Source organism: Notothenia rossii (genome assembly GCF_949606895.1).
Source record: "Notothenia rossii genome assembly, chromosome: 2".
Classification (NCBI taxonomy): domain Eukaryota; kingdom Metazoa; phylum Chordata; class Actinopteri; order Perciformes; family Nototheniidae; genus Notothenia; species Notothenia rossii.
The window spans coordinates 17,123,720-17,151,247 of NC_136904.1; the positions used below are offsets into that span (position 1 = coordinate 17,123,720).

General features: G+C 39.7%; 1 protein-coding gene across 7 annotated transcripts in view; it reads left to right on the forward strand.

Moving 5' to 3' along the window:
* The window catches only part of tcf12 (transcription factor 12), a 76,744-nt gene that overhangs the window by 38,888 nt on the left and 10,328 nt on the right, over nt 1-27,528 (forward strand). For all 7 annotated transcript variants that reach the window (XM_079662401.1, XM_079662404.1, XM_079662403.1 and 4 more), the window contains exons 6-13: nt 766-827; nt 2,684-2,819; nt 3,856-3,908; nt 18,712-18,811; nt 19,385-19,524; nt 20,221-20,356; nt 20,549-20,619; nt 23,650-23,785. In XM_079662401.1, the coding sequence (XP_079518527.1) occupies nt 766-827; nt 2,684-2,819; nt 3,856-3,908; nt 18,712-18,811; nt 19,385-19,524; nt 20,221-20,356; nt 20,549-20,619; nt 23,650-23,785 (834 nt within the window). The remainder of the gene's footprint in view (nt 1-765; nt 828-2,683; nt 2,820-3,855; nt 3,909-18,711; nt 18,812-19,384; nt 19,525-20,220; nt 20,357-20,548; nt 20,620-23,649; nt 23,786-27,528) is intronic.

Consider the following 27,528-nt stretch of genomic DNA (forward strand, 5'->3'; position numbering starts at 1 on the left):
GGCTTGCATCTTTGCTTGTAATATTTGGAAGTCTGACAAAAAATAATGTACAACGCTAAAGTTATTCATCATTCTCCCTCAGGAGCTCTCATTTGTTTGTTTGTTTGTTTTTCAGGGGAGTAAAACTGCTGAGTTTGGATATAGTGATGTGTATGATTCATGTGTGTTGTGTGCTATGAGTTTTATTTGTCCCCTGATGGCTGCTTGGGAGCTTTTCCTCTGGGGGGCTCACACCAAATGTGACACTGATAGAAGGACTGTCTGAAAATGATCACTATCAGTAATAATATTTATTTTATAGTTTCTTTCATACTGATGACGTGACACGATACACTTTTTTTAGAACTACACTTTTGTTTTTTTGGCTTTTGTCAAGATACAACCTCAGTTTCAACCTTTCTACTGTATGTTCGTTGGATTTTAAGTCAAGAACGAAGTCAATTGTTAAAAAACCTTAGGACGTCACATTTCTTTAATGCAAATACTTCTTTTCTTTGCTTCCAGCCAGCGTCATATGATAGCGCAGGGGAAAAAAAAGAAACACAAAAAAACTCTTTACCTCAGTGAAAGGACAAACAACTCTTAGATTTGCCAATGGTGTTGTATTAGTGTAGTAAAAAAACACCCTCTAGTCACAGTTACATACAAATCATTGTCAATAAAGTGTTCACATTAATGTTTATTATTTAATATGAGTCCAGGTGTCTGCTCAAATATCATAAAAGATAATGACTGTTTCGACTCTCCATTGTCTGATTTTCACAGGTAAATCAGAGCGGGCTCCGTTTCCTGGCTATGGGAGGCATCCTGGAGCATCTGGCGGCCACGTGAGTTCAAAGCACAGCTATATGCAATTGTGTGACCATAAATCAGCTTCTATATTCCCAGATACCAATAACACAGTTTCACTTGAAAAAAAAATCAAGCAACATGTTCTAAATAGTTAAATAGGTAGTATCATCCAAGCAACAGTGTATTAAACAGTCAAAACATAAAGTAACAGTAAAGCTCATCACACAGCCCCTATGTTAAATATTTAGAGCGACCAGTAAACAAAACCCCTCTCTGTATGTTAACCGTTTGATCCAGATAGATAAACAGGAAAAACATAAATGTACCCCTGAGTTTTGATTCCTTTTAAGTAATACTAATATAAGACCCTGCCTCTCTTCCACCGGTTTCAAACAGGGAACCCATGCCTTTATTTAACTTAGGCTGGATTATTGCTAATCCCTCTGTTCCTGAGTAGCTCCCCTCTTTATAACAACCACAAACCGAGCAGTCGAGCTTTTGTCAAGGCTGGGGGTCCATCACTTTTAAACAAAACTGCTACTTCCATTTGCTTTGGGTTAATTTTTTAGAAATAATTCAAGATCTTACCCTTTCCAAACGGTAACATGCAAAAAAAATCAAAAGTCACTTTAAAGTTTGAGCCCTTGAGATTCACAACACATCCTGACACCTATGCCCTGCCCTTTAGGTTTCCACATATCCAGTAACTGAAGATGCTGACTGAAGCCAAGTAGAAGAGCCTTTGTAAATGATGACATTTTCATTTTTTTCGCGACAAACGGAGGGAATACAATTTAAAATATTTATGTTTTGAGAAGGAGTTTTGTTCAGATCTGCAGCCGCAGAGATCCGAGATGAATGATTATTCTCTTATTCTGCAAAAATATATATTATTGAAAAATAAAACACAACCAATGGACTAAGTTTTACAGTTTATTCTCATGATTGCTCGATATACATATTGATTTGTACACTGCTTTATATGTAACATTTTAGTGTGTGTTTAGTCAACTGGTTAAGCCAAATAATTCAACAAGACAAGTGACCTGGCAGTAGCCATGTTTGGAGCATACATACAGTGGTTACCTGAACATATTGCTTTATGTAGTTCTGACTCGTTGTGTCAAAAAGTCTCCATCTGAACTTTTTTAAATCTCAAAGAAAAGTATCAAACTGCTATAACAGATGGAGAAGTATTAAAGATGCAAGATTCTAATTCTCTCCTTCTTGCAAACTAATTCAGAGGTGTTCACAGAAATTCACAAACATCTAAATTTGATTGCTACAATAGTGTAAAAGAGGCCAGTGTAGCTGCTGGGATTTAATGTCATTGAACAAAGGCAACAGCAGAAATGGCTCTGTTGTGATATGTTGTCATTTTACAGAACATGACCTGATTATTTATTACATGTGTATCACATTGCTTCTGGCAGTTTTTCATGACCTACATTGTAGATCACAAAAATTATTTATTTCATATATGCTCATTTCAAACTAAAATAAATGTTGTTATAGGTATTTGTCAATCAAAAATCAGAGCTGTTGCAAACATCTCCTTGGTAATGGTGTCAATCCTTAGCCTGCTGTTTCCAAGGGGGCGCGAAAGGGGAGTTTAAAAAGCTGAGCTGCTGCAAATCGCTCAAATGACCCGGCTCTACTGGTCTGCAGCCGATTACTCTAATTAGACCAAGCTCTTAATTGGCCTCTTAGCCCAGTTTGTTGGGTTTGCAGGGGTTAAATAGATATTGGCGATAGGATGATGTGCTGATCTGTCCTGTGGCACATAACAAACAGATCACATAATAACTTCAAACGGCTGAAGGAAACAAGCTCACCTCAATAAGCCTTTGCTTTATGTTAAGCATTTGTTTTTGTTTGTTTTCTCTTCCAGTCTCCCTCTGTAAGGTCGGACGTCGGGATGGCGAGTCCGAGTCCGGTGACTCCGTCAAGGAAGTCTTCTGCTCCTTGCTACTCCTTCACTGCAGCCAATCCTAGAAGACGTCCTCTGCAAGATCCTCCAATCATTGGTCAGTACCATCGCAATGATAACAAAATAGATCAAATGTCCTGAAAATGAAATGTTCTAGTTTATTTGCAAGGCAAGTTTAATCAATTCACCATTTAAGGCATTCAATGTGCTTTTCAACAAAACTTTAAAAGCATGATGAAGTGCAACATAAACACAAAACGACATTTACATATATTTAAAAACAGTCCTCCAAGCCATAAAAATACAAATAAGACAAGCTCAAATAGAATAAGACAGGTATACAATACAAGAGTAGAACTTACAGTGCAGTGTAAGATATTTAAAACGTTTTTTTATTCCAAAGAACGCAGCAGCAAAAAGAAAAGTCTTCAGCCTGGATTTAAAAGTAGTACGAATTTTAGCGGACCTGCAGTTTTCTGGGAGTTTGTTCTAGATACAGTATATGGAGCATAATAAATGAACGCTGGGACAAAATGCAGCTTATGCAGCTTAAAAATATTCCAAATCCAAATAGAAACTTTATGTTTGGGCCACAGTTGCCCTGAAATATAAAACTAAAGTATGGAAGGTATGTTCCTAAAAGATATAAATAACCAAAGACAACAGAAATACACATAGTTTGTTATCATTCATATGTTAACAACCAGATAATCTTTATTGATTTAAAAAAAAAACAATGTCTTTATTGAGGGCTGAACTATAAGAAGAAAAAACAAAAACATCTGTAAAAGTGAGGTAAAAAAAAACTAAACAGTAACAAAAACCATCACTATAGGATAACAAGCAGACACATTAGACCCACACATGAAAGCTTTTCTCAATCTAAACCTGAAGACATACTGTAAACGGAGCTACACTGTCTCCAAATATTTTAGTAACCCACCCCAAAACGCTTGTTTTTTTAAATATCTAAAGTAACATTTTTAACTCATGTTTCTGTGTAAATCAGGATTCAATCACGAATAATCCATTCTGAACAATGCCACAAAGTAGATTTCTGGTACACTACAGCATTCATGTTTGCCTTTTGATTTTGCCTGAGAATGACTAGACCTGCTTTCATCTCTCCACAGATCCTCTACAAACAAAAAAGGTTCGCAAGGTCCCTCCTGGCCTGCCTTCATCTGTGAGTGGAAGATCATCTACCTCTCATATAAATTGATTTCACAGTGAGCTTACTTAAGCACACACACACACACACACACACACACACACACACACACACACACACACACACACACACACACACACACACACACACACACACACACACACACACACACACACACACACACACACATGCTACTCAACTCACACGCCCTCCCTCTGGCACACAAAGAGCGCTCTTGACATCACTGCCACACTTCTTAGGTCGGATCTTTTATTTGTTTCCTAACTCAGCAGTGTTGTGGTGCCTGTTTATCTAAGTTCTGACTTTTCATGTTTGTTGTTTACATGCGTGTTGTTTCGTTTTAGTGTGTACCTGTCTAGGGAACATCTTCAGTACATTTTGTGTGTGCGTCCTCACACTTGTGCACCTTGAAGTGATTGATTTTCAGTGCTGCCCTGTCACAGTCTGGCCTCCTCACAGCCTCTCCTGGGAGAGAGAGAGGCTGTCAGAGCAGATCCCCAGCTCTGCTCTTTTGATGTTTAATTAGTCATTACGTAGCCGAACAGGAGGACAGCCAGAGATTAATAGCACGGAATATCTGAAATTTCTATTGGTAATGATCCCGGTGGAGCAGAAACCATTAGGATGCAGAGAAGTGTGGAGCTCAGCTTGCTCTCACTTAGACAGGGGGTGTTGACGTTCATTAATATGCATAAATCAGTAAGTCAGATGTTCATTGTTAAAACCCCGGCGGATTGGGAAAGGTTTTTATTAAGCCTTGCTTTAAATTCCTAGAACTGGTACAAGACAATATTTTTTCCTTTTCCAATAAGAAGCAACTGATTTACCAAAATCCCCCCCTTTCTTTCCTTAAACAATGAAAGGGTTATCTTTTATTTTCTTTCTTTTTTGGTGAGGGAGTCTGAGACTGGATTTGCCTTTCAGAGCTCTGATAATCGTCGCCTCTGCTGCTGTTACTCTGAAATCAAATATGGAACAGGCCATGCAACATAAAAGACTGGCATGTGTTTTGTTTCTGGATTTGTATTTGAAAAGAAGTTTGTCAGAGCGTGAGGGAGAGAAGCAGCCTCTGACAGCAGCAGGAACGTGAGCTGCCTTCCTCTTAAGTAAGTGATATATTTGCGGTCTTGTCAGGCGCAGGGAGCCAAAGAATGGTTGCCTCGCGGGTTACATCTCTTTGTTGTGTAAATGGACGCTGGGCTTTTATTTGTCAGTACTTAACACATGAGCGCAGGTGCAGTTCGGTGACTCATGAAAGTACAATCAAGCAGTACAAAACTAGATGGGGGAAAACAGTGACGGAGCACGGGATAAAATACAGCTTCTTCTTGTCACTCAGCGCTGTTCAGGAGATAAAGCCTGGAGCTCGGAGGAATTATCCCTGTTAGTCTTTGATCCTATTTGAAAGAATGAAGATGGCAGTGTTGAATAAAGGGCTGTAGGTCTCTTTTAACCTGCTGACAGAGAAAGGAAAACATAAAGCTGTTTTTTTAATAGGTGATATATGTGGAAAATGTTTGAGTGGGAGGTTGTCTGGCAGCTTTTAAGAAGTGTTAGGATATCAGTATTGGAGGCATAGGTGAGGCATGTTGGCATGATGGTGTAAAGATCTACTTATGGCCTCTAAAAATGTGTAAAGTGTTGCAGATTGCTCTATGTCTGAGGATGATTATCAGCCAAGACCCTTGTTTGTGGCTCCGACACAGTGAGGGTGGTGTTGAAGAAGTGCCGAGGGGAAGGTGCACCTGGAGTCAAAGATACTTTGCCAGAGGCAGCTGTGAAGAGCCTGCAGCGTACCTGTACAACATGAATGCAGCTGCAGATGCCCTGAAAGCTTTTGCTTGTGTAAGCAAGCTCGAGAGGCTCACCAGAGACCTGAATAACCGCTTGATTTAAAAAGAAATCAACACAGTGCTTCCTATCATTATGTCTACTGCTGGGAATGTTATTTATTTATTTCATCCTCAAATCCCCTTTTGCCTCCAGCTTGTATTCTTGCTTCTCAGTCTAAAAATACATTTCAGAGTTTTGAATCAGATAGGCAATGTAAGTTGCAAGCCCAAGCATGATGTTATTGTGTGTGTGTGTGTGTGTGTGTGTGTGTGTGTGTGTGTGTGTGTGTGTGTGTGTGTGTGTGTGTGTGTGTGTGTGTGTGTGTGTGTGTGTGTGTGTGTGTGTGTGTGTGTGTGTGTGTGTGTGTGTGTGTGTGTGTGTGTGTGTGTGTGTGTGTGTGTGTGTGTGTGTGTTTGTGTACACTACATGATGGAGCTGAATCAAAATATTTACGGGAGCACATCCTCTGCGCATTTAGGCTTTGACACAGCAGTGCAGCAGGATGTGAAGGCTATCTATACAGGCCAGCTGGCTGATTGCAAACATTTAAATGTTTCTTCGTCTTATATACAGACACCATACCCCCTTTAGCCACACACATACTTTCCTCTGTGGTTTGCTAGATGTGTGCTTGCAGCCATGAGAAACTGCAGATGTGGTTGTAATTGTGTGATGCATATGCCTAAAAAATCCACTGTTATCCACCATCAAGAATAATCCATGCAAGCATATGCACACGCTATAATATACAGTCTAACATCATACATTTGAAGACAAGTAAGTAATAAAAAAGAAAGAAAAAGGGGGCATTAAGAAAGAATAACATGTCCGATAGATGAAAATCTTTAAAGTGCTTAAGCATGAAAGCTTCATATTAAAATAATGTGTTACAGTAGACACCCTGTCTATAATTGGCTTCCTGCATTATCTGACTGTATAAACTGAGCACTGAGGACGGAGCATTGTGATTGGACAGACAGGCGGCTGCGCTGAGGGATGCTGACGGGCAGCTGCGTGGGCACCTGTCTAACAGGAGGACTGGAGACGGGGACTGTTGGGGCTCGTGGGGGAAAGTGGCATCTTGTAGGATATTTATGGGGAGCTGCAAGGGCATGGTGTGTATATGTGTGTGTGTGTCAGTTTGTTTGTGTAAATAGTGCCCCCCCCCATCCTTATGAACCCTCCTCTGAGGCACAGTGGCACGATGTGACACTTCCTCCCTGGCTTTGGTGACGCTATGGCTGCAGGATGAGAGAAAGAAAGTGGTGGGCTGAGATTCAGCTCCCCTCAGGGACTTTTGCATGCGAGAACCCTGAGTGTGGATGACAAAATAGATTGACATTTGCTGACAGATCACTCAGACACCCTTGCTTCTGAGAGATGTGTACTGTGTGAGCTGTAAGAAAGGAAGTGTGCTTTAGGCTCTGAATCTTACAACCAAAGATGTTCCTTGCAGTGCTGTCTGATGCATGACATTCAAAAGATACATCCCTGCGACTTGAACAGCTCAAAGACAAGAGATCATAAACAGTATACCTAATGTTCCTGTTACTAAGAAAGCAGTGCCTTTTTGTTTCCTTCTTTAGAACCACAGCAGGCCGGGACATTGTATCAGGGCTTGGTAAATAGACTGTGGATAAAATACATTAGTAGAGCCATATGTAAACAGCCAGCATCACCCCGGGTCTTTTTAAGTATCTAAATGAGTTTTTAGGGGCACCCAGCAGATCGGTGAAAAGCTGCACATGTGCAACTTATGCATATAACATAGACACAGTTAAAGATTATAAATAAGTATACATGCATTCATGTTGCATTACATCCTTTAAAGTACACTGATTTTCCTAAAAGAGGCGACCAAAGGCAAGTCAGGGGAGGAAACAATAGGCATTACATTGATTTGGGCCTTCAAAGAGATAAAAACGTTCAAAGTGTTTTAAAAACAGCAGGGTGTGTTCAGGTCTGCAAACGATAAGAATGATTGTTCACAGTTTGTATTGCCTGGAAGTATTTTCAAATTTAGTTGAACATTGTACAAATGTCAAGAAATTAGTAGTTGCAGCAGAGGTTGTTATCGGCTTAAATTAGTTGTATAAAGATTACAATTTAGATTAGGTTTTATAAACGATTAAACTTATTCTGGATTGGTTTTTTGGCATGACTGAATGAGAGATTCAGTGTGTATAAATTGAATAATGTGTATTGTAGGTGTAAGTCATTTTTGGGCTGTATTTGAGGTTCCGACCTGACCCCGGTCACTGAGCTCCCCAGAGACGGCCTCATCAGATGGCTGATTAGATAGACACCCTGCGTCTGACAGGGATGATGCTGAACAGTCGCGGCCACCTCTGGGACCCTGGCTTTGTGTTTATCTTTATTTGGCTTGCTGAAATGTACCACTGACATTAGAGGCTGCAGATAATGGAACAGGCAAACAAGCCAGAGGCCTGAGCCCTTTCATCTGTGGAGAGAATGAGAAGTTAAAAGGACAAAGAGTACAAAAATAATGCACAGATTAAAGCCATTACTCACTTTCTGGCCTGTTGTAAATTATTCATGTAGAGCTTGCGTGAGATACAGCATTAATGCAAACCTTGATTTCAGATCGCTGGCAGGCTCAAAAACACAGCCTGTCAACAATCGGAGAGTGTTTGTTATTTAGAGAGCAGCGAAGCCAGGCTGCTCTGAGAGTTCATCATCGAACCACACGAGGCACTGCTTCTTTACTCCTGGAACCTTATGTGTAATGTGGAGTGTGTTTGTTAGGTATAAATCACACTACTCAAATGTTGTGTGTCTGGGGATTGTGGGTGATTGTGATTTCCTTAGTTTTCTATTGTCTAGAGCCTCATTTAAAATATAATCTATGATTTAGAAGAAGCATTATCATGAAGTTCCTTTCAAATATTTTCATAAAAACTGTGTTAGCGTCTCTGATGTGTTTGAAAAAGGAACTATTTGCAATTCAAAAATGAATGACGCAGATATTTCTTTAAAATACCTCGATGTACATTCAGAGTTTTGTTCAACTGTGCCTCTGAGGACACTACATGTACACACACGCCTAACATGAGTGTGAGAAGGATGAATGAGCTTGTTGTCAAAAGGAGTTCTTACAGTTTTGTAAAAGGCCATGGAAGTGATGAAGGAAGAGTTGTATAGGTTATTGGCCGCCTCTCAAAGATTCACAGGCTCACAGAGTAGAAAGAAGTTATATCAGGAGAAACTTCAGATTTGATCCAAGGTATAGTGCTGCACACGGATTTAAGTCAACAAACCGTATTAGATGAGACGTTTTTTTGATGCCAGGTGCGTCCTCCTCAGATTCGCACAGTATAGAGACTCACTTTCTCCTAAATAACCTCTAATTAGCTTTTATTAACCACCTAATTAGGGTCTTATTCAACACAGGTTGGAAATAAAGGGAAGGGATAATACACCGCACATAGTCAAGTTTCAGAACAAACCATGAAGAAAGAGAGAAACAAATATATAAATAGCCATGACATCACTTCAGTAACTAACTCCATTCAAATGTATCAAAAATGTAAGCCAGATATCAAAGAACTTGTATCATAGCAGTATCATTTAGTGTATTTATGATTTTAAATAACATTCTCCTTGTAAAAATATCCTAGTAGTAAGGGGTGTTTCTGCTAGATGTAAAGATGCTGTGGTTTCAGCGACAAAATAGATGGGTGTTCAAGCTTGAACAAAATAATTTGATAATTATATTAATTTAACAAATGAGTCATTGTCTTTTTTGAAGCAGCCTCATTAGTGGATTTCCTGGAGCAACAATTGAGGTTTTCCAAAACAGAAAAATCATCTCTCATCATTTTAATTCAGCTAAAATTAAACCTGACTCTCCCTCCACTGGATCTTAATCCCTCTCATCACATCTATCTTTTTCAAGGAGAATTACATTTTCTGTTCTCAGTGTTTTTAGTTATTCCAACATTTGCTTTAGGACAGATGTCCAACAAATGTGGTGCGTTTAATTTCTCCAAGCTTGAGGAATGGATGTAGTTAGTTGCTTTGCTACAAACATTTACTGCCTTCAGACTTTAAGGGCGGCTTTAAATGGCCGTTTGTTTGAAGGTTGCTGTGCCCAATTATTAGTCTGTGTGTAAAAGCTTTTTGCAGCCTTGTAAGCCTGATCAAAACATAAATGCAAGCAACACACACACCAAAGATTGTGTTATTTAATTAATTATAATGGGCAAGATTCGTAAAACTTTAATGGAAACGTGAACATTTTGTGCCAGAGCCAGTTGTGTTTTAAAACGGCACTTTTTAAAAACAAGCCATGAGTACCGTTATTTCTAACTGCAAAAACACCAAAACAAAAAAATGTGTGTCTTGTTTAAAGAAATAAACTGCTGAATGGTTACAATAAAAACATGTAAAAGAAAAGCAGTGCTTGGACATTTTCAGTATGATTGGTTCACTAAATCTTCCGAAAACATAATTGTTCCCTTTTCCCCTGTTCTTAATCTTAACATAGTATTTCAAACATTGGCAGTACATCCCAGAATATCCTTTTTTTTATGCACATTAACTGTTCTCTGTAGGGGGATAAACCAGAGCTGGGCTGGGTCTGCTTTATGAGAGCTGTGGAATTTAAAAAGGATGTTGGGTTTAACAGCTGTGGTCGACAGTCTCACAGTCTGAAGGAGGTGGCAGTCAGTAACGTTCATTAAAATGTCAGATGCAATACAATTCATCAAGTCTTTTCACGTATTGTATATGGACGCAAACAAGTTCACCTGTCAGGGAACTCTTTCACAATCATTGTCAGTCAATCATGACAGTTCACGAGCAACAGATGTAATTGATACAGTTGGACACCCCTGTGTTTTTCAGCAAATGTTCATAAACTCAGATTCACTGCGAGAGTCAGACATATTTTCTTCTTCTATCACAACAGAGTGAAACAGTGTTGTCATAAAAGTGTTCAACCGAAGTGAAGTCACAGAACTGTTTGCATGTATTTTTTGCAGGAATATGGTTCATAGCAAGTGGTCTATGTAGTTTCTGATCATGACATCTCCATGGTGTATGTTTGTTGCATTCTGGGCCTGTTGTAATGCAGTGGAGCTCAAAAGTGTTGAAGCCTGTGTGGCTAATTCGAGCGTCTATCATTATTATTAACTGATCACACAAAATGGTATCTTGCAAGACTTCAATAAACATAAGTTAATATATGTTTGATTGTTTAGTCAGTCTCTCTTTTACCATCTGATTTTTAAAGTTTCCTGGAAAAAAGGTGATGTGATAATGATAATTCTACGCCACATCGTCCCCACACTTTTTCCATAATACTTTTACACTTTGACAGTGAAGCTTGAATTGAATTCTTCGTGGTATTAAGAATAATTTAAATATCCTACATTTAGCTTGAAGAAACCTGCAGAACCCCTGAATTATTATTGTCTTAATAATATCAATGCATTCACGACACAGCCATGAGTTGGTGAGGGTGGGGGTCTGAATGCCTCTGCCCCCCCTCCTCTGACTCAGCCTCTCTAATTAGAACCAGAGCTTCTTACAGGAAACAATCTTCCTGTCTGATGACATCATTGCTAAGTCCATGCGTGAGATGGGGGCGAGCTCAGCCTGTGGATTTGCTTTTTGTTTTTCAACACCCAAACAAATCCAAAAAAAGCACCTTGTGATGACTCGAGTGTCTTAGAGGGTGGTGTTAACAGGAGGGTGGAGCTAGCAGGAGGGTGGAGCTGAGCCTTCAACCCAGAGACAAGAGGTTTTCAAAGTCTGATCCAGTGAGCCCCCCCTCAGAGAAAATTGAGATAAAAATAAGCTTTGAGATGAACCTGTTTGCAATGCACCCATGGATGTACAGAGAGCTATCAGTGGAGAATTTTGATACTGAAAAAAACGTGATCATTCCAGAAATGTGTGAGTGTGTTTTTTTCACTATGATTTCTAAGAGAATGTATGGATATTTATTTGTTTCTGATTGAAATCACGTTGAAATTTATCCTCAAAAAGTAAGATTGACATTGAATCGTGCATCTTGTCTCTGTGTTGTTTATAATACTATAATAATACATTTCATTTTTATAGCACACTTTAAAAACAACGTCATCTCAAGGTACTTCACAATGCTATAAGGAGAAAATAATAAAAACAAATAAAATAAAAAGTTATCGAAAGAGAATATTGAATAAAATATGGTAATATACAAAAAAAAGGTTAAGAGCATAAAAGGTTCAAATACAAATAAACAAAGTAAAGGACAGTCAGTAAAATGCGGTGTGGAACAGGCGGGTCTTGAGGCTTTTCTTAAAAACTGTTTGACTCTGAGAAGGAGGGAAATTGTAAAGCAAATGGGTAAATGGGTACCCTAAGTATTTAACTGAACGTTGTGTTTCAGCCAGCTCCAACTGCTGACCCTGTCGCTAAACAGGCATAATCAGCGGACACAACAACATAAAACAATACAATAACTAGCTTCCTGTTTTTAAAACACTGGCATGCACCTGTTCTTTTCCCCTGACGCACGTCTTCCATTCAAGTCTCTCCTCCTCTACACTTCCTACACTGATGCACTCTGTTTTTATCAACTCTGTGACCTTGACATAATTAATTACAAAAACATTTCCTCTGCTTGACATGCATAGATATTCTCACTGTTTCTCCTGCAGAGTCAGTAGAGTTGAGATTGCAGAGTCCTGAGTCAGCTTGGATATGATAAGTGTGCATCATTTCCCAAATGAACACCAATCTCCTTTTGCTTTCATGTATCTGTCTTGCAACACTCTGCTGTGTGCCTGGACTTGTTTTAGACCCCTTCAAACACCATGTCCCTTTAAGAATCAATTTGAAACACCGTCAGATGTAAAACAGTAACCGCACGTAGATCCAGTGTTTTGGAAGAGAAGAAGAAAGGGGGGATAAATAATAACAGTACTAAAAGGAAAAGCATTATACAGGCCTAGTTTTGTTAGGGAAGTGGAAGCTTTCATCTTTCTATAACACTAATATTCTCATTGAGTTTCCAGGCCTATGTTTAGTCCAGGAAGCTTCGAGTGGCAGACATGAAAGGCTCCAACGAGACCGAGCTCTCGCTGGAAAAGGGTATCTATCCTCTCCTCCTCTCCTTTCTTCTCCTCTCCTTTGCTCTCCCCTCCTCCCACATGATAAAGGTAAATGGGGAGCTGTGTGGCTTGCTGTGAAACCATGGTAAAATGGCTGTCCATGTTCTTTCTGCCCCCAGGTGCTCCCCCCTGTCTGAGGCCCCCAGGGTTTAGGAAATGGAGCATTATTTTCATGTTGCGACGTCACAAACCAGCCCTCTCTGCAGCTGTTGCATTTTTTTACAACTCAGGCACTTCACAGCTAAAGGTCTCTCTCTGCCAACGCCACAACCCTCATACTTCACATTTCATACATACTTTCTTTTCCCTCATAACCTGGATTTGCATTCATGGATTCTTTATTTTGCCTTACACGTTGAGCTTTCACTTTCTCTCACGAATGACTCCTGCTGGGTGTGTGGGCCATGTGTGGGAAAAGGTCAAATGTCTGAAAATGGCAGATTTGACCTTAACGTAGACTTGATTAAACATCACAAAAACAAACTTCGTATTAAAATGCGTGGAAGATAACACATTTGATCCACTCATTTGGACACCTTTTATTTTAGCAAATGAATCAAATCCAAATAATTGTAGTTCAAGTTGGTTGGTGTTCCCCTGCAGATAATCTTCATTTTTATGCCTGTGATTAATTCCCCCCCCCCTTCTTCTTTCTTAATCCGCTCACACATTTGTTTTCCGTCCCGCCCACTTCGCTTTATCTTCTCTACACTCTCCTCCCCTACGCCCTCCCTCCCCCCTCGTCCTTTTCCTCTTTGCCTCAGCACTCAGAGGCTTAGGAGTGGGATGTACCACATGAGCCACTCCCTTCTGTCAGCCACCCCTTCCCACAGTGTGGAATGGAACAATCCTGCTTTGCATACGTTTCCTCTGAGTGGGTTGTGTGTGGAGGCCAGTGCTGAGAGAAATATCAGACCCTTTTGAGCGGCTTGGATGTATGTCCAGAGAGAAAGCTAGAGTGCTGCTGTAGTTCATCTGTGTCACTTCAACTGTTCAAGCTAAGATGTATTGTGCCTACCCGGTCCCAGGAATGGGAAATAACTCTTTAATGTATTACTACAACGGGAAATCGGTAAGTAGACTCTTTGGGAATGTGTGTGTGTTGACAGAGATGAGCTGGAAAAAGTGTGTGTGTCTGACTGTCCTTGTGTCTGACATAAAAGCTGTGTATTTGGGTGTGTATGTGTTTGTGTGTGTGAAAATGCATACGCCTGAGGCTCCTCTGTCTGATTTTCCATTACATCAGATGAAGTTGTATGAATTTAATATTTCAAATGTCTAACAGTGTTGCTGGACTCTTTTTAAGCTACTTCAAACCCAGTTGTGGGTTATTATTTATTCTAAAAAGTTAATATTCTAGGCAATACATAAAAAGAAAGTTTTTCCATTTTAAAAAACGTTGTCTCATACACAGAAATGAAACATCTTGGCAAAAAAGGTTTTTTGCAGCCTTGAATTTATTTTGACTGGCTGGTGGCTTCAGCACCCAGACTGGGTTGAAATAATAACAAGTGGGAGTCTGGGAATGATTAAGAGAAAGAGTCTGCCTGTTGAGGTTAGACTTTCCTGTTTGCAGATTGAGCACTAAGCACCAGTGTTGCTGTTATTCCATCTGTTTTTAATCACATTGGCATTCTGGACGCCACAGGGAGCCTAATGTGATTTCTGAACTTCTCTTTAATGACCTCTTTGATTTTTGTTAGTCTGAAAACGTTTTTTGTGAGAGCAATTTATGAATCACTGTGTGTGTGTGTGTGTGTGTGTGTGTGTGTGTGTGTGTGTGTGTGTGTGTGTGTGTGTGTGTGTGTGTGTGTGTGTGTGTGTGTGTGTGTGTGTGTGTGTGTGTGTGTGTGTGTGTGTGTGTGTGTGTGTGTGTGTGTGTGTGTGTGTGTGTGTGTGTGTGTGTGTGTGTGTGCTGCACTTGCTCTCGATGAAACTTGTTATAAACTTGATTATTGATTTAAAGATGGATGGTTTGTGTGCTGCAGGAAGTTTTAAGATGTTCCTGTTTTTATGGGTAATGTACGGTAATTGTAAAATAAATCCAATGGTGCTCTGACAATGGCTGGTTGAGCTCTGTAGTGCATTTCAATAATCTTTAAGTGATAAACCTGTCATAGGCAAATTACACAGGCAGATTTACACCTGTCATTACCTGTGCTATTTGTGACGTTACAGCACAGCCCACAAAGGAAAAATAAAGAGGATAGAATCTTAATGATATTGAATGGAAAAGGTTCTCTTACTCATGCGTGTGTTTCAAATGTTCCCTTATAACCTGTTGCAGCATTTCCTCTTTGTTCCCGCTGTACAAAAGATGACTTTGATCTCTTTCATATTAAGTATTAACAGGCTTGTGTTATAGATGGTGATGCAGAGAAAATTGATAGCATGTGGACAGAACGGGCAAAGTCTTTGATCAAAAGCACTGTTTTCCCTGCAAGGAAAAAAGAAAGGTGGTGCTCGTTTTTTGCATCAACTTGATTCACATTCATTTGTTATAATGCAGAATTGCAATGCAGGCTCACCATCTGGAGCTCTGAACTCGCAGTGGGCCGTTGGCTTGTGAGCTGGTGGCACAGAACCAATACAGATGGAGCAGCTCGCTGATCTTTTTTCCATTGCCCATTAGTGGAAGAGAAAAAGTAGAAATGAAAGCCCTGCAGTGATTGTTAGAGTATGTTCCCCCTAAACAGAAAGCTTCCCCTCCACAAATGGGATGTCATAAAATGTAATCCAAGAAATAGTTAAAAACTCAAAAGAGAATACATGTGCTCCCTGTTGTTGTTGTTTAGTTGTGCAACAGGTTATACCGTGTTTTTTGGAGGTTAGCCCTCTTCACATGCACTGAAGCATGCATGATTGTAGGAGTTGTGTGGTGGTGTGTGTGTTTGTGTGTGTGTGTGTTGGCCTATATCACTCAATAATGTATGTACATGTCACATACAGTATGAGATGAGTAGTCTATGAGGTTGAATTCATGCTTAACCAATTTCTGTGGTCTTAACGACTGCCAGGGGTTGCTCCATATTTAGAGAACCTGACTCCCAGCAGGCTGCTCTTCTGTCAGAATTTGAATATTTTAATGCTTTGCTAGAGAAGAAGAAAACCACACTGATGGGTCTTTTAATCCTTTAATCTTCTTTCTATTATAAGAAAAGAAAGTTGTGCATCCAAATGCATATGTATGTGCTTGATGAGTCAGATATTAATATACATCTTAATATATTTTGTATAGGTAATAAATGATTCTAGTCTATTTTGTCCTGTTTATACTTGTGATATGTTTTCCACCTGTGGTTGAATGTTTAGTTGTTGTTTATATTGAACTCTAAAGTCCCATTGTGTTTATACATGTACTGTAACAGCATGTATTTATATTCCAGTTCCATGTATTTAACAGGTGTGTACAATTACAAAATAATTTGCCATTTCAAGAGCTCTTTATGATAACAAAAAGTATTGCCTTTTTCTTACTTATACAATTTTAAGAGAATAAGATTTTTTAAATGTTCTTTCAAACTCAACCAGATAGGTGTTTGATGTTCCCTTCGAGCTCAGACTGTAGCATTGACAACGTCAGCATCTTGCTTAACATATTCCTCATGTTTAACTCCATTCATCCATCAACACCTCGGAGCTGCGGTATAATATGTCTACGCCTTCTTTCAAGCGAGTTAGTTTTTTAAGTCACAGTTTTATGCATGAAAATGCTGATCCCATACTTTTCCAGAAAGCATTGGCAAGTATCACGCACAGTGTTGGACGACGCCCTCCAAGCAGGCTGAGCGGAGCAGTTGTTTGAGGAGGCTTTGTGTCTGTCGTGCATACTAAGCCTTGTGAGTGTGTTGGATTGGGACTTGAAACAAAATGCCCGAGAGATATGGTTCAACTCCAAATGAGGACTTACAGAACAAAAACAGGACACACCATTAAGGGAGCGTTTGAACTATTCTTTTTGAGCCATTAGCCTGTTTTTGTATTTCCTTTCCTGTTATTACCTCAAATCCTCAGTGTAAGGTGACAGCTTGTGTTTTAACACTTGATATGTTGACTAGTATGGCATGAACTTCAAGGACATGTCAGTTGGGTCACGTGTAAAGACCAAGCTAAAAACTGAACCAATCACTCAATCTGTGTCTTTAAATTGTTATTTGGTGTTATTTACCTAACATTTTACCAACAATTGAAACTACGATCAGTACCTAAAATCATAATTCTTTATGTTAATCATAACCTTATCAGGAGTAAAATAATGACCTCATTGTTTGCCATACCATTTTTATAGTTACTTTTAAACATGGGTCAGGTCATTGCTGAAGGGGAAAGATATATATGTCATTTATTATTCTGCAATATCTTATTTTTTATTAAAAGTATACTTGTAATGCTCAGTTGATATGCGACTGCTGAAAGAAAGGGTACAGTAGGGAATTTATTTGTTAATAAAAAAAATAGCCGCCAACGCTCAAACAACTGGTGTATGCTTGTTTTGGTGTGCTGATCGTCGTGAGTGACGGCTTTTAATTAATGGCCTTGTAAAAGGAAACCCAGGTGGGCCCTCTCTTCCGTAGGCCGGCGGAATGAGGCTCCCAGTGTTTGGGGATGGTTTATTAATGCCTTCGACTGGTTAGCCCAGGGTAAAAAGGACAATTAGCATTATCTGCTGCCATATGCTGCCCATTGAGACAAAAGCCCGGGCTCCTGAGCAAGGCTAACCTGAGATCTCCACGGAACTATGGTCCACCCCGGGCCCATGTGTAAACCAGAGGACCCATGAGGGCTCCCCCCCTCCCACAGCACTTTAATTACACACCCAGACAACAGCATGCCGCTCACTCAGCAAACCCCAGCAGCTCTCTTCACTCTGTATCGATATACAGTACGTTCACATGTGGGCTGTGTGTGCGAGCGAGTTATTTAATTAATACACTTTGGTTTGGTTGGCATATTTTCCATCAGCGCTGGCTGTGTCATAAAAAAACTTGAGCGAGTAAACAACCTTTGTGGTTGCATCACATCCGCAGGCATTATAAACCAACCTTTAAGCAGCGAGCTGTCATGATGCCAACATCTGAGTGCGGCGTGATGCTATTAAAACAGGATTGCTGAGTTTGTGCTGCGAACTTGCAGGTGGAATTGAGTTAGCAGGCCTGACTCTGATTAGTGTTACGCCGCAGTGGGGTCATCCAGTCCTGTCTGTAGGAGGGATCATTTGTTCAGACCTTCTCCCTCGCCCTCTCTCCCTCCATCTGGAGTGGATGAAGTCAGAGACCACATCACTGGTGTTTGGCCTTCGGTCTCTTTGATCCTCCCACCTAGCTTGGCACACTCACAGCTGTACAACAGAACACCCATTGTGCCTCTCCTTTCACTGCACCACCACCAGTTTGCAGGTACATAAACAGAACGCGAAGGATGTCTTGTTTTTGTACCACTTATTTGATTTCTGCCTCTGAATATGCTGTTATTTTCCAGGCATTTGGGCTATGCATGTATGCAGGTATCATTATACTTCCATTTGAGGTTAATCTGAAATGCAAATACCCCTGGTAATACACTCCTCCCCTCTCCAGCTTGAGTGTTTGCTAGTCATTAAAGTGTGTTTGTGGTATAGGTTCATATCTGCACTCCTTGTCTTTTTACTCATGCCGTGTTAGATCACATTCATTTACGGTAGTTACCCACAATCTTAATTGAGATACTTCACACAATATGAGATTTGAAAGCCGAACGTTTTTACAGCTTGAAGCATCACCATACTTTGTTTTATATGCAGAATACTAGCACTGTGTGGTGTTAGGTAAACTATTTTACAAATATAATTTCTGTTCTCACGGCAGGTGTACGCACCATCTCCAAACTCAGAAGACTACAACAGAGAGTCCCCTTCTTACTCTTCTCCGAAACCCTCCAGCAGTATGTTTGCAAGCACTTTCTATGGTAAGTTCAACAGCAAGTCTTCATAACTACTCTGCAGTATATCACCAAATGATCTTTGTAGCTTGATCTCTTTGATTCTTACAAACAGATGTTTTCAAATTATATTCTTCTATTTTGATTGTTTATTTTTATACCTAATACAACTAAGGTCTGTTTTAGTCTTACGTTTTGAATTACTTTTTGAATTGGACTATAAACATAATCGGTTCATTCATCATAATTTCGTCACTTGTGGCAGTTATTACAGTGACATACAAAAGGCCAGAATAGCGTACCAAACTATTTCAATCGTGATATTTTGACAGACAGATCTGTTTATTATTTTGTAATATTAATCCTGTGTGTTCAGTATTTATTGAAGTGTGACTCCCAGTAGAGCAGATTTCTGTGTTGTTGTTTTTATCTCTGTGTTATCTCATCTGTGTTCAGGACAAGGATCATGTTTCAGTTCAAAGAGAAAAAGGACCCCAAGTTTGAAGCGTAGGGTCGGAGGTTATCCTCTGTCTGGAACTGTGGCAAGACTGAAGTGCATGTTGTATACAATAATTTACTGAATTGCTTTATTATCTTTAGATGGTACCCACAGCTCGTCTGACCCTTGGAACTCGTCCAATGGGATCAGTCAGCCCAGCTACACGGGAATGCTCTCCGGATCTTCATCTCACATGCCACAGTCAGGAAACTACAACGGCATGCACGCACACGACCGTTTGGTAAGCAGCAGCTCCCAACTTTTAATATCTAATAATGATGATAATGTATGTAGCACCTTTAAACTCTGAGTTTACATTCAAAACAGAGGTCAGAATTGAGGGCAATACTGTATAACAACAGGAAGCCAAACTTTAGGGCCTAACAGAAGTGTCGTAAAATAAAGGTTGACTTAGAGTATGATGTGACGCAAAAACAAAGTACCGGTAGATAAAAGATAAATGATTATGAAAGATAAAACTGGACAACAGATAAAGACAAAAACACATATAAATAAAATGACCACAAATAAAAGCAATAAAAACACGCCGAAGAATACAAACAGATGATGGTTGGTTACTTATTTTGCCGTCATTAAAGATCTAATGTGTGTTGTGAGGCACGTAAAGCATTTAGATAATTTTTCCGCCCTGCTCCCACTCACAGTTAGAGTGGGTGTGTGTCTGGTTATTATCAGTGAAGACACTGCTGACCCTTCTTGTCAGTGTTTGATCTCGGCTGCCTGCCTCAGCTGGCAGATCTTCACAGGGAGTCTGCAGATGCTGCCTGCCCTCTCTTTATCTCCCCCCCCCAGTAACTTTTACTTACTGCAGCCAGCGAGATGTCAAGGAGAATTTACAATACAAGAATAAATAAGCCTTTCTTTTTTGTACGTACACATTTGTGACTGGGAAGTGTTTCTTTTTTTTGTCTCCCAGAATTACCCCTCACACTCTCCTGACATCAATGCCAGTCTTCCTCCCATGTCCAGCTTCCATCGAAGCAACAACAGCACTTCGCCGTTCGTCACCGCAGCGCACAGCTCGTCTGTCAACACAGGCGATGGGGTCATGGGTACGTTCCTAAGTTTACAGTTAATCTACCTGCTCAGAATGACTGATTAAATATCCCCCGATGTAGTCATCGCTGAACATCCTTTCTGTTATAGTAGTGAGTCAGGCAGTTGGACAGCTGCTTTGAACTCCGTGACGGCTTGTCATTTGTCTGAGGTTGTTGTAACAAAGCCTCCCTCTGTGTTGTCTTTAGCTGCTGCAAATCGGGGGAACACCACTGGAAGCTCAGAGACTGGAGATGCATTGGGCAAGGCTTTAGCTTCGGTGAGTTACAGCCCAACGTTCAACTTGGACTTCACTTTCATTCATAGCATCAAGCATGATTTGAGGTTCACATATGAAGACCTGTACCAACGTAAAAACACTCAGCATATAAGAATTTGCTGTGAATCACACAGAAGTCGCTGCAAATCCCATCAAGTATGACCTCTCATGGTGTGAAGCTCCATATCTTCTATTGCACTCAAATCATTTTTGATTTCTCTGCAAAATAAAATAATGGTCCGTTTTGCCTCTAAGAAGGTGACCTTAGTAATCGTGCAGGGAATTAAGTGCTATACTGACTGCTGATTAAAAAAAGCCCAGAGGACATGTTTGTAGTTGTTTTTTGGCCTAAGCCTGGATAATTGTGGGCTTAAACTAAGAGCATTCAAGAAAGGGAATTGTACATTGAAAATACTCCTAAAGCCAGTGGATTACACTTCACTTTGCAAAACCAAGCCTGGATATCTCTAACATCCTTTAATGTATCATAGTCAGTGTTTAATTAGCTGCAGCTCACATAATGGAAGGAGATATACCGTAGCTTGCATCAGTTGGACTCACAGATCAGATGATGGAGAGGTTTGGTTAAATTATCTATTATAACAGAGCCATTATATCCTAGAAACATCATAAGAAATGATAGGTAAGAGCTTCACTCAGCCTTATATTTTCCCATTAAATGAAAATATCCTTTTGGAAGTAGTAAATAGGCAGAAGTGTTGAGGACAGACTGAGCAAGGAGTTTCTCTTTGAACTGAAATAACCGACAAAATCTTGAACTGTATTGAAATGTAAAAATTATCTTTCATATATACCAGATTGGGCATTAGTTTTAAATTTGTCTTTGGATTTTGGACAATTTTTATTTGGCACACCCTAGCCCAAGCTGTATTTTCAGGAGGAATGTTTTTGTCAAAAGACAAAATATGAGAGTTTAAGGATGGTAATAACAAATTAAGTCCTTTATATTTGCAGACTCAATTGTATTAGCATGACAAAGCTGTAGTGAAATGGACACGGTTGGGCTGGGTGGGGGTGGGTGGAGCAGGGGCACAGGGGAGTTTATAACTGCTGTGGCTCAACTCCACGGGCCGCCCTTTGTAGAGCTTTTGTTCTCCGCCCTTTTAAATTGGCCGTGCTTATTGGCCCCACGCCGCCTGCGGGAGCGTGACTGATGATGAGGCGGAGCTTTCATTTATTCCAGTAAAAGGATCCATGTTTCACTTTGAATTAAGCGTTAGTAGTCAGCGAGTGAAAAGAATAGAAAGTCATATATTGTCGGGTCAGAAGTCACGGTTATAAACAGCTTGTTTTCGAGAAACTGAGAAATATTTGGATATATTTGGATATATTTGGAAATATTTGGATATATTTCGATATATTTGTGTGCTCAGAGTGTAGTGAAGCATCATTCCTCCCTTTAGACAACAGTCAATCCCTCCTCCTCCTCCTCCTCACTTCAACAAAACCTCCATCCTGATGCTCCAAGTTGATTGAAAAACGAAAGCCCGGAGATCAAGATTGAATAAGGAGATTATTGAAGTCAAACGTTTTTCTGCAAGCTCAATTTGATCTTAACTTGGAGGAGAAATCTCTGTGGATCTGCGGGTTTTTTCTCTGCTAATTAGTCAGGATCCACCCGTAATACCCTGAGATCTCTGAGACGTGTCCCACTATGGCACAATATCCTCTTATTGCTCGGGGAAAAGGAATCAGGAATGTGATTGTGCTTTAATCCAACATTTGTTTAAACAAATGAAATCCCTGTGGAAGTTCTGGAGACGTAATCTCCTTGTTCCCTGGTGATTGACATGTCATCCTAAAACTCAGTGACCTCGGTGACTTATCAGACGACGCACCGACACAAAGTAGTAACAGAATACTCGGTGTAGAAATAAACTGAAGTAACCTTATATGTGGCAGAAAAAAACATTTGCATGTGAGTTTATCAATATGTAAAACCCAACTATATGTAAATCAAACTAGATGTTGCTATGTGGTTCACCTTTACTGTTCAATACCTATCTGTTGCAGGCTGAAATGCATCAATTTGAGATTTACTGTTTCACGGCTCAAAGGGATTTCCAGTTTAGTTGTCTGCTTTTTTTCAAGCTGCTATAGATTTCTATAGGAAGCAAAAATAACCTTTTACATGTATAACTTTTATAACCAACTATTATTATATGAGATATTACATTTATTAATACAAAATAGCTCTCACTTTGTTTCTCTTTAAGTTTAACACAGACTTTTTTTATGTAACCGTGTGACCTTGATTTATTCTGTTACACTTTTCATTTTGTCAAGTATATTTTAAGGGTAGCATTTCTTTTTAGGACATTCACAATACTAATGTTTAAACCTTTTCAATAAATAGGCTCTGAACGTTGCCTTTAATAAACTGACTTTAAAAAAAATAAAAAAAAGTCCATTTCGGTTTAGATCAAATTCCTTCATCTAGCAACATTAAATACAAATATTAAAAGGTGATATTAGGAAATTATTTGTATCTTTATTTAGGTACTTATTCACAGTTCACTGACTTACAGTAGCGGAGACAGAACCGGTACACATGCGAAAGACATCAAAGTGGATATTGCTTAAGGCTCATATGGTAACGGCCGTGCTCTGAGTACAGACGACTGTTAACGGCTCACATGTATGCACTTAGCATTTTTATGACATCCCTGGCAGTAAAATCTCCATAATTGATTATACGTTTTTGGCTTGAAGGTAGTAACATCTGTTAAAGATATCAAGAAACAGCGAGCAGCGATATATTATACTTTTATTGTTCAGAGGTGGACAGAGTTTCTCAACGGTGCAAGATGCAGTCACAACATATTACAGATGTGTATTAGAGATCAAAGTGAAGGTCAATTTCGGACATGAGCAATGTCCGAGCAAAGTCGAGGTTCCTGTGAAACATGTGAAAGATAATTGGATGAAGTCAACATTTGCTTGTTATTTTGTTTTTCATGCTGCTGATGCTCCTTTTCCCTCTTCCTCTCTTCCTCTCTGCTCCCACAGATTTACTCACCTGACCACACTAGCAGTAGTTTTCCCTCCAACCAGTCGACACCTGTGGGTTCTCCTTCACCTCTGAGCACCCCAGCAGGTGCTACCTCAGCAGGGACCGCTGCTGGCCCCCTGTCTGGAAGGCCAGGTAGAGCACCAATGTTGGATTTTATCTTAAACACACCTCCTTTTGCACCTACACAAGATATTATCAGTAGAGTAGAACATGTACTCCTCTGAAACTACCTTTAATGTGTCAGGTACGGAAACTTCAGATTATGCCTCGGTCTGGAATAGCCAAAGTCATTAACAAGCTCTTATGAATAGGCTTCTTTTCATTTATTCATTTTAAGTTATAGTGCATTCGTTGGATTAATTAAAGCCTAAGCAGAATGGATTGTGAAGTTCTCCTAAAACTTAATGTTGGACTCCTTTTAGTTGTGAAGGAGCTCTAATCCTTATCTATTATATTCTTATGTTTCATTATTGTATTTCTCTGGGACCGTGTACAACAAACATTAATCTCAAGAGAAGAGAAGATATACCGGATCAGATCTGGCTACGGTAGCTGATTTCTTACTGCAGTCTCTGAGCAATGTTAGCTGTATAAAAAGCATGCAACCACTGTAACACCAGCACCTTTAAACAGTACCTGACTAGCTGGTCCAGAATCTCAAACATTTATTTTCATGTCTGCGGGCTGCTCCACATTGACTCACGGTGACATCACAGATCTCTTTTGGCTTCTGGCATTTTAGGCAGGGTTGATGTTCATAAATCCAGATTTAGCTTTGAAGTGGTTTTGCACTAACATTTCAGTTTTTAAATTAAGTTTTAGTAGTGAATGAGAGCGCAAATGAAAAAGACTTGGGCTGTGGCTTTTAAGTATAAGTATTTTATTGAATGTAGTGCTTAAGGATTTGAACATCTTATAATGAAACAGTTTGAACTGGGTCTTGAATAACCATTTTGATATTTTGTAGGATTATTAAGTCATTAAGTATTTATGACTTACACCACATTAGGCACTCACCCTACTGTGTGTTATCATACATTTTTGGAAGTTGTTATTGTTAGATAATCCTGTTTTTCCACAAAATTGCTTGGCAGTTAGTGTTTTTATGTAAGCTTGGTTTTTGAGGATGGACAGACAAGCCTCCCTCTAAATTATTTTTAGATTGTGCAACAAACCCAAGATAACGAAAACAGGAAACTTGTGAAACAACTGTGCAAAGCCAAGTCCATGCAGTTAGAGAACTTTAAGAAGGTTCCTGTTTGTTCTACACTGGGAGAAGAAGAAGAATATGGATTGTGTGACGTGTTGACAGAGGAGAGAGAGTAATGGAAATTGAATGAAGGGAGACAGTAAGGGAAAGCCCAGCGTGTTGTTTTAGTGGACAGTTGTGTCATGTGCGGTAATGGAGAGGCGACAGCTGCCTCTACTATGCCCCCCCACATCCTCAGCTGTTGCCCTGCCCCATGGACAGCTGTTCTCCCAAACACACACACACACACACACACACACACACACACACGCACACGCACACGCACACGCACACACACACACAGACCAGGCTGCGAAAAGGCCCCGATTAGCTGCCAGTGTCTGTGAATCAGCTGATGATGAGTTTGGCCTCAGAGGGAGATCCCCCCATTGACCTATTACAGCATGACACACCTTGCTGCATAACAATAGAGTTTCTAGTTTATCATGTCATATGGTCATAAATAGAGCCAAGGCTATCATATTATGATGATATGTACTGTTACTAGATGTCCTTACAAGTGTTTAAAGTTGTCATGTATTACAGGTTCATTTTAGTTTTAATTGCAATGAAGTAGATTGGGAGTATACCATTTATCTTACAAGTATGACATATGCAAAGTTATTGAAGGAGAAAACGTAGGCGATAATGGTTGGCCCAGAAACTAATGAGTTCTTTGTTAGAAAAAAGGTCAGGGGTTTTCTATTTTAAGGAATCCTTGTGTATTTAACAATGAAAAAACATCTAATGCTAAATGAATACATGTGGGATATTAAGAAATGGGTGTCGTTTTGCTAATTACTCACCCTTATTATGTTTCTGGGGTTGAAAAGAGAACGGTACTTTGAAATTGGCACAACATTTGGCTGGCTGTTGAAGACCCATTCATCATTAGGATAACACCAATGTACAGCACATTACTCAGGACTGGTTTGTTCAATTAGCCCTCTCTGGTGCACGTGGGATCCAGAGCCCTGGGCTTATTTTTCATAGCCGGCAGCCAGCGAGGCTCATGTGGAGTTCCTGTCTCACTCACCTGGGAGAAGGCTGAGGCAGAAGAGAGGATTCTTCATTTCCTCTTCCACAGTCACTCTTAATAGTCTTTTAATTAAAGTCTGATTTACCCAAGGCTGTGAGAGGAAGGAAACATGAAAACTCCAGTACAGAGGTTTAGTGAGACATTTTAGTCGGTGATTTCATGGAAAAACATATTTTAAAGCATTTCCTGCAGTTAAGGCTGTGGGATTAACTTGTGTTTGTCAACATTTTTACATTATGTGCTTAATCTCTTTGTCTGTCAGTGTAATTGTGCTGCTTTTGAAAACCATAGTTCAGTGGTTTAATGTGTGTTTATTTAACCACATTACCCTTGATTTGTAAAAACAATCAGTGAACAATTAGGAGTAAAAATATTGCATCAGGCTTCTCACATCAAACTCAGATTTCCATTCAACACATTGTAGCTTTTGAATTACTCTTTGAATAAAAATGTTTTTTTAATGTGATACCAGTTTGGATTTCTCAGGTTTTTTTTTACCACAATGAATCCCCACTTCTTGGCTTGCATGCTTCATTGCCTTTTTATTATAATAAGAGATATTAGAGTCATCGTAGTGGATAGATAACAAAAACAAAGTCTGTATCTCTAGAGTTTACTACCGTGGACTCCATTTACCATGTGGCGGCTGGGTTTGGCATCTCTCCCCCGTAATGGATGATAATAGATACCAGAAAAGCCCTGAGCAGTAAAGCCCAGCAGACATCCTATCCTGTGAATAACCTGGAAAGTTTCATTATTGTCAAAGTCAATTAAGGTTATTTGATTGTATAATGCATGGCCTCCTGTTGCACATGGCAGGCAGGTTACTTGGATGAATGTGCTTGAGAAAAGCAGAGACGCTGAGCTGGAAATGTGATGAACAGATGTGGATTCCTTTTTCTCTGCACTAATTTACACCAGATCAAATCAGCTAGATTCCTGTCTGGTCTGTAGATTTACTTTTGGCAACATCCAATGTGAACATCTCCCAGCCAAAAGTACATTATAATCCGTAGTGCAGAGCGCCTTAAGTTTCCCATATTATAAAATACATTATTTTTCATTATGATGACAAGAGGAAAAGTGCAACAGTAGATTTGGCTTTATTGTAAATATTTTTGGGAATTTAACAATGGAGCTCAGATGTTCACAGATGTGTTTGCTGTAATATGATGAAGACACATTGATTGAACTACCACTTCAACACCAGTCAGATGTTTGACCAAAAATAAAGAGAAAGAAAACTAGAAGAATAGGAAGATTATGAACTTGACTCAGATGTTCGGCATTTTTGAAATCACTCGTGTGCTTTCAGGTTTGCAGGAAAAAGGAAGTGTGAAGGAAAGCTAGTGTCTAACATCACATCTCTCTTATTGTTCTCCAGCCTCTCATGGCTTTGCTTATTGATGTGCAGATGCAGCATACATCTCTGGGTGGAAGTGGGCATTAGACTAACCCTCCGCTGGGTCATGTGTCAGGATGCAGTCCAGCCATCAGGAAGTGATGCAACAAAACTGAGCCATAAAAGATCAAAACATCTCGCATAGAACAACAAGAAACCAGAATATCAGGATGTCAGTGTGTTTT